At 42.5% G+C, this 13,189-nt stretch overlaps 1 protein-coding gene across 1 annotated transcript in view; it reads right to left on the bottom strand.

The window, feature by feature from the left end:
• Positions 1–13,189, bottom strand: part of DAAM1 (dishevelled associated activator of morphogenesis 1) — a 175,850-nt gene that overhangs the window by 26,632 nt on the left and 136,029 nt on the right. The window contains exon 16 of the mRNA XM_047767453.1: positions 5,106–5,212. Coding sequence (XP_047623409.1) covers positions 5,106–5,212 — 107 coding nt within the window. The remainder of the gene's footprint in view (positions 1–5,105; positions 5,213–13,189) is intronic.

Genomic DNA, 13,189 nt, shown 5'->3' with positions numbered 1-13,189 from the left:
CTGGGTAGGTGTCTCTAGAATGTTTTAGTGATTCTAGGGACAATCATTCCCATGAACATGTCCACTAGAACATCCTGATGGGAAACCACAAACTTAAGGGACCAATTTAGCCAAGCTGGCATGGGTGAAACATACAAGAGAGGAAAACTGTATCCTGGCATCAAGGTCCCCATCATATAGGCCGGGTAGCCCTAGATTCTGGAACACCAGAGGCTCCTGAGTCAAGTACAGGCAAACACCATGGTTTTGGCCATGCAAGGCCAAGGAGGGGGGACATCAGGGAAGGTTGAAACTGCCACTAATGAAAACCAGCTGGCTGTGAAAGAGTCTAGAGGCATCACAAAAAAAGCTCTGCTTATTAAAAAAAAATTAGTTCTGTGTCCTTTTCACACCAAGCTGAAGAAACCACTTTATGGTGCCATTCTGCTGAGTCCTTCTGTTTTGCATTTAAGAGAAAAGGAGTTGAACATCAGAGTGAGAACAATACTTGAAGTATCAGATTTGCATTTCATTAGCTCCCCATATGGAGCGCAGAACTTCTTGCCTTTGAAATTGTATATATTTATGCTTCTCAACCCCCAGAGGCTGTCTGGACTAAACATGAGCTCTAATTCATAACAATTTTGGTTCCTCTTAATGTAGCCCACAAAGAGCCTGGAGACTTTAATGGGTAGTACTTAAGAAAATCTACCTGTCAGCATCCTGCCCTGCACGTGGCCAGTGGGAGCAGACAAAGAGGCTGTACCTCTGGGGAAAGAGGAGACAGCTACCCAGCCCTCCAGGATAGCTCCATAGGTTGCCAAAGTGTGCTTAGTATTGCCTGTCATCCACGGAATGAGTCGCTAATCTCTGTAATTTAAGGACCCTGCCAATTCTAACCTTTTAATTGCTTTTAAAGCTTGGCCATGTTCTGGTGTACGGGAGGGTGGCAACTGGTGAGACATCCTCTAGGACTTTCTTTGCAAGGCAGGAAATAAACTGGCCATTTAAAAACAGTATTTAACTCCACCTTGCTCAACCCAAGTATTTCAAAAATTTGCCAAGAGAATTGGAACATCCAGGCATAATTAAACTAAGTTAAGGATGGATGGATGGCTCAGCCTTAGCTCTGCTTCAGTGGATTTAAGCCAAATCCCTCTACTTTAAAGTAGCTTTTTGTGGCTTACTACACCCCCGCTGTCATGTTAAGTGAGCATCTGGAAAAAAAGAATGGCAGAACACTTCATAAAAGTGTATTTTAGGTATTTTTTTGCAATGTAAGCCAGCTTCCAAGTTTCATCTTCTTTTTTAAACGGAAGGGAGAGGGCTGGTTTAGGGAATAAAGCAGAATGAATTTTAAATTGCCACATGTTGCCTATATACAAACAGCAGAGAAGCTGTTTGCTTTGCCAGGGGGCTTGAACAATGGGATTCTTGTTCTCAGGCACATTGTGTCCATTCCACTCACTGAAAGGCAGGGTCCGTGGTGGCCTGGAGCTTCACACCTTCCAGACAGCCTTCTTCTGGGAGCTTGGAGTAACCTGGCTACTCATGCTGTGAGCACATGAAAGATGCCTGCACTTCCTCCCCACTGCTCTCTCTTCTCCAAGCAAGGCCATGGTAGGTCCCCTGAACTAAGGGTCTACAACTTTCACAGTGTAGGGGTAAAAAAGAGCTTTTAAAGAGAGCCAAGCACTGCAGATATGTGTTCTCATTACAATACCTCCCACGGAACACGCCATGGGCTCTCACTGTGGTGGAATTTGGTGCATTGCTGGTAATTAAATTCCCAGTCAGCAAGATAAGAAACAGAGGGTCGCCAATCTTTGGGAATGAAATAAGCCAAAAAGAAGAGAAAGAGTTAAGTGTGGAAGGTAGGAAATCTTGACATAAACTTGGAAACGCTCCTCCCCATTGTTCCCACAACAAAATCAGTCTCTAAGTTCTAGTGACAGTTTTCATCTCTCTCCAGTCTGTCCCTCATCAGATCCTAGCTGGGCAACAGAAAGAGCCTTTTAACTGATGGCTGCTCGTGCGTGCCTCCAGCTCTCGACACCTTCTAACCTATTCTACAAACCTGTGACACCAAACTTAAAACCTTAATAAGACAGTGTTCTCCTCCAGAACAGACTGCACCAATTCCGGATCCCCTGGGTACATAAATGGGTCACCAGTGGAACAGCTGCCACATGCTAGGTCTTGTTCCTACAAGCCCCCGGAAGGCTCCCACTTTCCTCATCTCCACTTTACAGACTGACCCTGGACTGACTCACCAAGGCACCAGGCCTGGATCGCAGGCACTCCTGCCTCCTCTCATTTAAGGCACGTGATAAGCATCTGCTGCAATTATACGCTCTTGCCATAGCTCTGCTTGTACCCTGCTGTGCCTTTGCTCCTGTGGCCTCCTTGGAACTGCCCGCCCCCCACCTCCACCCCTGTAACCATGAACACCCTTCCAGGCCCACTTGCTGAGGGAGACCCTGCTGCTGCCCCCTTCTTTCACCTGGCTGGGACTCCCCGTCTCCTTCCCGCCAGGCCAGTCTAAGGCTACAATTGTTCAGAAGTCATCTGGCCTGCATCGCCGTTTTTCTCCAATTAACCATGTGCTTCCAAAGGCTACAGTGCTACCTTAAGTCTTGGGACAGCCTATGGCAACCAGCACAATGCCAGGCAAATAAACACTCCAAAGTGATAACTCTCAAAGAAAAAAAATATCAAAGCAAGTTTTTACATCTCTTCCCTCTGTTAAGGCCCTAGCTTTTGTGTGTAGTAAGGCACTTCCAAGGAAACGGGGAGAGCAAAAGCAAGGTAAACTGCAGACTGGTTAAACGACTAAATAAAAATCAAATTAATTCTGCTTAATTCCTTTTACCCTGAGCCCTGTGCTTTCCTGACGAGAGGGTAAAACTACTGACCTCTGAGCAGAAAAGCATATGGTACTGAAGCCTCTGCTGGGAGGGTGGGGGGTGGGGTGTTTAGAGCCTGATCATTAAGGCCCATTGACCATAAGCTCAGGTCAGCAACACTTTGTTATGTGTAATGCATTTTAAAATAACGCTCATTGTAATGGCTTCATTAAACTGGATGTTAATGGATAATTCCATAGATACGAGGCAAGTTCTGAAAACAGTCTTCTAGAGAGTTTAGACACATTCAAGTTCTAACTCACCTTGGCTTTTGACACGATGTAACGGGAATTACATACCACAAATCTGAAACAATTCCTTCATAATGGGATGGGCAATTTGCCAGAAAGAGTTATAACTGTATCTATAAGTAGTGTAATTATCCTCAGTGGCATCTTGTACTGAGAATAATCTGCCTATGAGGAACCGGGTCATGGTTTTTGCTCTTATGAGCACTTAAATACTATAAAAATTCAAAGTGATAGCTCCCTTGGCCAAGTTGTTTTAAAGTGCTCCTTTACAGTGAAAAAGCACAGAATATGGGGGGAATTCTAGGGTTTTTTAAAAAAAAATTCTTCCTCTAATTTTAATTTAATTTTGCTATTAAGTAAGAATATTTGTAAAAAGAAGTTGTCACAAAATAAATTGTACATACTATGGGAAAAAAATGAGCAGACCCTTAAAACTTCTTTCAAGAGTGTCTTTCTGAGCTCAGAGAGCAAAAGTGGGGATACACACAGGGCCTGGCTCTGTACACAGCTTCCAGCCAGAGGCAGAAATACAGAAATACAATGCTAAAAGGATGGTTCAAGTTACTTTACTAGTTGTGTTAAAATTCAAGGAGCTCACTAAGGTTCAGCTTCTCTTTCATTTACAAGAAAGGTTTTCTCCCTAAAGTCATATATGTCCGGCTATCAATCCAGCTTCCATGCTGCAAATCAAGCAGCAGTGCTCTGTGTTAAAAGAAACTCACTCTAAGACCATGTGGAAAATCAGAACTACCTAGTACTTTCCCTCTTTACTCTCCCTGAAGAAGTCACCTTACACCAGCCTTGATATACACACAACCTTCTTTCCAGAATACAACCAATGTCCCAAAGTGCAGGGTTCTTTACATTTTCCTTCAACTCCTCAGCATGGGTTATCTCTGCCCAACGTGAAAGTCCCTTTTAGAGAAAAGAAGAAACTGGATTCAGAAAAGCGACTTGAAATGCCCAGGACGACCAGACATGTTGCCTGAAGCTACAACCTGATTCCAGGCTCCAAAATTTCCTTTCTTCTTTTCAAGCTCCCAGGCCATGTTGGTTCACCAGTTATGAGAAAGACTCTGGCACGGGGCTAAACTGGATAAATTAGCATTTCACTGAGGTTTGAGATTTACATATCTTTTTAGTCATAAAAATATTCAAAAAGAGCATGAAATGATATAATTTCTAAGTATAAAAAAGGTAACTTTAGAAAGCAAAATAAAACAGCCTTCATGCCTTTATTGTGGGTGCTAATTCTGTGACAGAATTACTCAAAGGCCTATCTCTAAAGCTGAGAAATGTAAATAACAGTAAAGTCCATTTTACACACTCTCAGGACAAACAAAAAGATTGATTTGAGATGTTTTGCTTTTGTAAATGTAAATGTCCACAGAAATTAAATCCCAAGACACTAGGCATCCAGCTCTGACACAGTCAGTGAGGGATAGGAAGCGCCAACAGTCCTCTGTACTTCGGACAGAAGAAAATCTGAGAACTTCACCTTCAGCAGAGTCCAGTTTTAAAAGAACAAATGCAGGAGTTCCTGTCGCGGCTCAGTGGTTAACGAGTCTGACTAGGAACCATGAGGTCATGGGTTCGATCCCTGGCCTTGCTCAGTGGGTTAAGGATCCAGTGTTGCCGTGAGCTGTGGTGTAGGTTGCAGACGTAGCTCAGATCCTGCGTTCTGTGGCTGTGGCGTAGGCTGGTGGCTACAACTCAGATTGGACCCCTAGCCTGGGAACCTCCATATGCCGCGGGAGTGGCCCTAGAAAAGGCAAAAAGACAAAAAAAAAAAAAAGGATCCAGTGTTGTCACTTCTGTGGCATAAGTTTGATCCCTGGCCTGGGAACTTCTGCATGCCATGGGCATGACCAAAAAATAAATAAATAAGAACAAGTCCAAACATGTGGTTTGGACTCACATGATAGAAAAGTTGGTCCTCCCAGAAATGTTTAGACAACATCAACAATACCTTGATAGAAGGATGTTGCAATTCTGAGCTCTCCGACCATCAATCACCGAAAGCTCTCTGACTTTAAGTTTGGAGCCCAGTGTGTCATCAATGGCATCTGCTTCTTTCTATAAAGAGCACGAAAGAAATCCATCAAAGTCAAACAAGGACATTCCAACTTCAAACACACACTGTTCCTTTATATTCACCGTATACACGCAAAGCTGAGATGGTAAGCAGGGGTGTAGGGAGGTGGTGGAATTGAAACAAAGGCTAAAATCTTGTTGACAAAGGAAAATAAGAAAAGCTGACCACCCACATTTGAGAAAGCATTCTTTGGAAGAACAAAGAGCTTCTAAGTTGAAGATGCATAAATTATCAATGAGTGGTGCCCTCCTTTTGTCCCCCAGTCCTAAAGGAGAGCAGACAGAAGGACTGTCACTATGAATCAAGCTCAGCTGAGGCTTGCCACTGCCAGTCCAGCCATTTGCAGGGCCCATTCACCCCAGAGCCATTTGCCTTCTCAACATTCAGAAAGCTGAACAATAAAACCTCCTAAATGTCTTCATGTGTAACAGGAAGCTCCAAGGCCCAGATTGTACCTTTCATTACCCTGGAGCCTGATGGATAACGGGGAGGGTACAGTTCAAGGCATTAGTTCAGTTTACTTCAATTAACAATAAAATGCTACTTGCGTACCCTGCTGCTGTACAGAGAGCTGTAAGCAATCAGGGCCATCATAACTTATGGTAGAAGAGGCACAGAACGATGATACATAAAATACTGTTTGGAACCTGGCATCAAGGGGAAAACATAGACGGACTTGATAAATGGGAAGTTTGATTTTATTAGAGGTCAGGATCAAGTTAAAAAATAGATCATGGCATTTAAAAATGTCAGGAAATCAATGAGTTGTGGAACTGTATAACAGGTTAGGAAACAAGACAATATGGACTTTTTAATAAGCAGCACCATGTGTCCAAACTTTGTTTCTTCTCATGCTGAGATTTCCTCTAAATATTCAGTTAAGACTTAAAACCCAGAGTTCCCATCGGTGGTTAACGAAGGTGACTAGCATCCAGGAGGACACAGGTTTGATCCCTGGCCTTGCTTAGCAGGTTAAGGATCAGGCGTTGCCATGAGCTGTGGTGTAGGCCAGCAGCTACAGCTCTGATTGGACCCCTAGCCTGGGAACCTCGATATACCTCGGGTGTGGCCCTAAAAAGAAAAAAAAAAAAAAGTGTTGAAACCCAACATGGAATTAACAAGGCATTGGATCATACTATCATAAAAACAAAAAACAAGACATTTCGGGCTTATGGTAAGCCAAGGAATTATATTAAGCAAGGTTTGGGCATTAGCTTACTTACCTGCTTGGAGTTACTGTTCACAAAGAAATCCTACAGCCATGGCAGAGGCATGGAAAAGGCAAATCAGATACATGCAGTTCAGAAATCGCAGCAACAAATGGGGGAAAGTCAAGGAGAGCAGTGACACAGAGTAAGAGGTGGTTCACACCTCTTGGAGCCGCAATGAGCATTGAGGAAGATGAGAGGGTGAACATAACATTGAAGAGCACGATACTGAACATTCAGGGTGAAAGGAGAAGACACCATGTGAAATTCAGAAAAGAAAGGACTTAAAACACTGGAGGGGTGGAAGGAACAAATCCTAGAAAGGGCCACTGGGCTCTGTTTATTCAATATGATGATTTTCACTTGAAGCAGGAACCTATCAACTGGTTCCATCAACTTGAGAGAACTATTCTCAGTGTCATGTACTAGCCTTATTTATTTATTTATTTATTGGCGGGGGCGGGGGGGGGGGACGAGGGTGTGCTGGAATAATCTCTGATCCTCTCGTTCATAAGAAAGGATTAAGAAAAGACAAAAGACAAGTTCAACAATATAGGTCAGTAATATCAACCCTCAATACCCCTCCAGAGCCCAAACAATGCCTGTTGGTGCTCTGGGTAGGTCTGAAGAAAAAGACAGAACTTGCAATTAAGAGACAATAAGTGATTCATGTGCTGTGCAGCCACTGGTAGTTGTGTCCCAACTGCCTCTGGACTGTTCACACGTACCAGGTCAACAGCCTCTGTTTGAAACAGTTCACAGAAGAGACTTGGCATGAAGAAGGGAAAGAGGAGAAAGTAACTGACAGGCCATAAGAAAGTTACAGCTGTCTTTGCATATTTTTGCCATGATGGAATGAAAAAAACTTCGATGTGCAAAACACACCCTGGCTTTTGGGCCAACCATTTGCACAACCAGCATTTATTCAGCAGATTCCTGATGGCCCTGCCTATCCTGGCTGTGCTGCCAACACCAGTCTTACACAGATGAGCTGTTTCACATCACTCTTCGAGGGGGAAACTGTATCCCCCCCTTGCTCCTCCCATATGAGAGCGATGACTTTTCTGGAATGGCATTTAAAAAATAAATTGATGACAACAAGGAAACTGTCTTCTTCTCTAATGTCACAGTTCTCTTTTGTCCCTGTTTTAACTGTCAATTTTTCTACTCTGAAACTCCTTGGGACTCTTTCAGTGTAAAAGCAGTTTCTCCTTTCAAGGGCAGAAGAACACTTTGGTGACGTGAACTCCATGAGGTCATCCTACCCACATGCTTTTCTCTGTTCAAGAGATAAGTTGCAAGTTGAATCAGCCCCTGCTCTCCCTGCATGGCCTTCAAAGAAGAAACCTCTATGAAGGTCTCTGGCAACTCATTCTCCCTAAGTTTCCACCATCAGGAAATGACGACTTCTGACCTCCACCGTAGTGGGCTATGGAATCGGACAACCAGCATGTACTAGGGATGTGACTTGGGGCTCAGTTTCACCATCTGTAAAATGAAGTGAACAACTGGATTATTATCGTGAGGATTACATAGGATGGTGCCTGCAAAGCATTTTATACAGTACCTGTCACATATTTATGAGCTCAACAAATTACAGTTATTATATTGAGCCATCATATGTTACAATTATTGTATCTTTCAAGCTGATGATCAAGTCCATTTATCATCTATTGCTTTGCTTTTCAGCTGAGTTGAAGAACAGCTGGTCAAGGTCTCCTACTTGTAACCAGCAGCTGCAATAAGGGTAACAGTTAACAGCCAAGAAAATTATCTTTTGAGAGAAGAGGATGCGGAATGCCATGGGCAAGTTTGGTTAATTGGAGGTCTTGAGATTCCCCTTCTTTAAGAGTCCTTTAATCAGCACATTTTAAATAAAATCACAAAGCTTATTTGATGGGGAATGTTAAAAATAACAATGTGTCCACGCCTATTTCAAATAAGTTAACATTCTTTTTGAAGCTTTAAATTATTTCACTAATTGGCTGGGCCAAACATGATAGAATTGTCTACATTTGGCTCCACCTAACAGGATGTCTGATTTTTCCACATGATTTTTAGTGTAGGGTTTAGCATTTGGAAAATAAAAAGGAAGTTGGGGCTTGCATTTTCATGAGCCAGTGCTGATGATTCCTATAGATAGGATTCTACCATGAAATAGTGACTCAATGTTTCATAGAGAATGATAACCTTTATGTGGATGGTTCTTAGGCTTTTTGAGGTTGAGAATTGTCTGTAAACTGATAAAAGCTGGAGATCCCTCTCCAGAGAAACGCACGCACTCATATTTATATAAAACCCTGTATTTAATTAACTCTTACCATGTAGTCCAGTTATAGAAGTTCTACCTTCTACTTTGGTCCTAAGAAAAACAACTATTTACAATTTTCTCTTCTGCCTTCATGGGCCATGGCTAAGGACCAAGCTTATTGAAATCATTATCCTAGGAGTTCCCGTTGTGGCTCAGTGGTTAACGAAACCGACTAAGAACCATAAGGTTGCGGGTTTGATCCCTGGCCTCACTCAGTGGGTTAAGGATCCGGCATTGCCATGAGCTGTGGTGTAGGCTACAGATGTGGCTTGGATCCCGCATTGCTGTGGCTGTGGTGTAGGCTGGCAACTACTGCTCTGATTGGACCCCTAAGCCTGGGAACCTCCATAGGCCTTGGGTGTGGCCCTCAAAAGACCAAAAAAAAAAAAAAAAAATCAATATCCTAAATCATATAACTTCAATGTAAAAAATATACAGAATAACAAGAAAGTAAAAGGAACAAAAAAGGAAAATTCTTTGACCATTTATAAAAAAAAATCAGAAGATACTCGTAAATATTCCAGATGGAGACCCAAGAACGATGTGTATATTACATGTTAGCAGGAGGGTCAGATTCTGGAGGCTGGGATAGGAGTTATCCTTTGTTCCCTAAGTCAGAGCAGAGAGGCTTTGAAATGTTATACTCTGTGCTGATACAGGACCTGTAAAGAAGGGGTGTCCCCAGGCAAAGCACATGGAAGAGGGCTGGAGATGGTCTGCTGGTCCACTGTTGCTCCCAAGATAGGACTCCCTTTAAGTAAATGTAGCACCTTTACTTCATTTTCCCTCTGTCAACTGCATGGATAGGGACAATGAATTTATGACGTCCCAAGAGAAAAACTTCCCACAAAACGAAGGTGGTTATTGCTTAACTGTATCCAAAACAGTACTACTGTGCAATGTGCTACATTATGTATTGAAATAAGCCTTTTGTGGCTGGTCTGGAAATCATGTATACTATTATTTCAGTGAGAAAAAGAGGTTCTGAGATTTAAGAAATTGACTTTCAAATGAACTTTGCGAATGAGAATTGGGGAATAACTGCACGCTCTTAAATTGCATTTCATGTGGCACGTAAGCTTACACAATCAGCTCTGCACACCTTTGATATCTACACTGGAAAACAAATCCTGACTAGAAATGGTCTTGTTCTTAAAGCTGGAGTTAAGGAAAATCCTTTACAAAGCCTAACCTTCACAATGAATAAGACCATGGTGTAAGGACAAAGTGAAACTGAGAATTACGCTCCTTGTAGACCTATATGGACACTGAATACACACTGAGCCATATTTTATTATCTATGACACAGGAATAAGATTCACTTCAAAGAGGTAGTGTGAGGATTAATTATATGAATAAATGAGTGTAAGAGTTCCTTGAGAGCTCACTTTAAGGATTGATGAGATTGGGAACTGTGTATATGGTACTTGGCACCAAAAATGTAATGGATACTTAATATTGATTATCATCTCGTAAATCTGTATTATGCTTAGTGACAGATTTTCCTCACCTCTGCTTTTATACTGAAAGTTGCACTGTAGACCTGTGCAATAGTTTAACACAGCTGTGTCCTCTAGAGTTCTTCATGTGCAAAGCAGACAGTATTAATATCTGTTGTTTTGAATGACTGAATATTTCTCAAATCAACAGGTGTGTACACTTGTTTACATCAGATCTCCCCTAAATGTCATTAATCAGTGCTCACCTGTATTATACTAATCTGAAGCTTGAGATTTTTTTCAAAATCTTACTCTGTGTGGTGTTCCTATTGCACACATGCAAACAGTGGTATTCATGTGTTCTTTGCCTCTGTGAGAAATTTACGTGGCCACACAATTGGCTGAAATACAGAGAGGTTGACTAGGGCCTTTATAGTGCTGGAGGGAAGAAAGAGGATAGGAAAAAAGGTACCCAGTATTCATTTGGGAGAAGGAAAGAGAGCAGCTCAGGTGTGACAATGATCGCTGCCAAGATGAGAGTGAAAATGCATAGGTCATGACATTGCCATTAGTTATGAAACCGGGGACACTCAACAACAGGCACCCTCTCTCCTTTATATTATGTGTTCCCCCTAGAATGTCTTCATCTTTCGATTTTCTGCCTCTCAACACTCAGTAAATTCAATGGAATGGCTCAAATTAACTTCATTTGGGAAACACACTTATGGTTTAAGAACTCTCATCTCACATTCTTACACCAAGTGGGGAAACGTACTTGAATCAAGCTGAGCAGGTATGTTGAAATTTTTTTCCGTGAAGTGTTATTGGAAATGTCACAAGTGATTCTACTTACCAGTCTATTACTTAGCATTAAGTACAACTGAAATGTTCTGGTCTATCCTGACTGGCAGGACTACTGATTATTTAAAACAGCAGTTGGTTGCTAGGAGACAGTTACCCAATTGCTAGGCTTTCTGCAACCCCATCTCCCAGAGCTCTTGAGAACTGTCCACATATTTTTCCCAGAGCATTTTGGCAGCATCCTTCTGCACCTTCTGCTGTAAGCCAGTTAATTATGAATCTTGTAAACTTGGCTTTTTCAACCACCTGCCTTCATAATAAATGCAATCCACAAGCTCAGACTTGAATAGCATCGTTTGGAATAACTGCTGTTCTCCCTAACTTTTATTTACTTCTCTAAGTTCCCCAAACCTTCATTTTAGGCAACTAAAACAGACCACTACAAGTGACTGAAATGGAGGTAGGATGTCAATGGGATGTGTAATGAGGTCAGAAGATTATTTGAATCTGCCAGGAAATGTCCTACTTCGTGTTAAGGCCCAGAGGAAACCTTCCTGGGACAGTGAAGAGAGAGAGGAGGCCTGGTGCAGCCACCCAGGAATAAGCGTGGACCAAGCATCTGCCTTGCAAGAGTTCTCAACACATCCTTTGTGTGTCCTTTGAAAGATAAGGTGTCCTGATTTCAGGTGGGCAATGTTTTATCTTCTTTTTCTTTATTATCCTTTATTTAACGTGTGTAACATTTCTCAAGCTGGCCTTCATACTTTTGGGGGAAGCCAGATGAGAGCTCCTGTTTTACAGTCATGCTGCCATAGCAGGCAACCGCTTGCATTTCTGTAGTTTATTAAAATAAAGGGCACCGCATACATGTTCCCTCACAAGTGAAAATATTCCAGCTAAAGACATACTACTTTTTCTATTCAATGTTGGTTGCATCAAAGGCCATTTTGAAAAAGAAAACCCTCTGCTTTTGTTTCTCGTCAGCCTCACTCCATCTTCCCCCTCGGTGCTTGGCAGTTCTGTTCTGAGACACTCTTTCTTGGGAAACAGGCCAAGCCGAAGCAGACTAGGAAGTCTGCTGCTTGTCTGAGGATGCTCCACCCTGGGCATGATTCACGCGGGAGTTAAGGGCCTCCCAGCAAAGCCCAAGGAAAGCCCCTGTGCAGATGCCCGGCATCCGCCTGTTCCTGTTTAAGACACACTCTGCTCTCATTATTTCTCTCCCTCGGTCACCTTAGACCCTTTCTCCTTACACTCTGGGACTTGCTGTTTTCCCTTCCCAGGTCTCCAGTTGGCTGTTTAGGAACCTCACGCCACCTCTTCCGTGTTCTTCTGGGACCCTCTGCACGGAGCCACCTTGCTGTGAACTCTAAGAAGCCCTCTTGGAGAATGACTCACCACGCAGACATGACCGGGGTTCATTCAGAGAGTGACGCTGACCTCTCGCCCATGTCAGCAAGGACCAAATCACACGTTTTCACAACTATCACATTGCTCACTTTTTAGAAGTTCCTCGGGTCCTGTTTGTCCCATTGCCACTCCCACACTGGCTCAGCCTTCACAGCCCTACTTCTGAGTCGATCAATCATGCTCATGACATAAATTAAAAACTTTTCTCTGGGCTCTATCTAGCTGCCAAATTACAGTCATCTCCCAACCCCCATACTTCTAAAGGTCCCATCTATTTCAAAACAGTCCTTCTGACAATAACCATCTGATGTATATATGAATGTGTGTATAGTTGCATATATACATATATATATATCTCATACATATATGGATATATATACATATATATCATACATATATAGTCAGATATAACTAAAATAGACTTAGAAACAAATACTGTGAGGAGGCCACACCACAAGTTAGGTAACTCTCCCACTAATATTTTTACCTGGTGACCCCTTTGACTAAGCACAAGTGACAATAAGATTCAGAACTCCTTCTACCAATGAAGTCAAGGATGTGGACACACACCAAGGTATGAAGCTCCCTAACAAGGAACTGAAATACCTTTAACACGCACATGCACACACACACACACAGATAGGCACCTAGACACACATGCAGACTCACGCACCATGCTCTTTGCAGGAAGATAGCAGGGTAGACAACAGCCTAGAATTAAGATGCTTATCATATCACGGTTATGGTAGATGGCCCAGGGATTGTGCACAGGAACATGAATTTTTAATT

This window comes from Phacochoerus africanus, chromosome 2 (assembly GCF_016906955.1).
Source record: "Phacochoerus africanus isolate WHEZ1 chromosome 2, ROS_Pafr_v1, whole genome shotgun sequence".
Lineage (NCBI taxonomy): Eukaryota > Metazoa > Chordata > Mammalia > Artiodactyla > Suidae > Phacochoerus > Phacochoerus africanus.
Note: the sequence above shows the minus strand (reverse complement) of the source record. Positions and strands in the feature narration are given on the sequence as shown.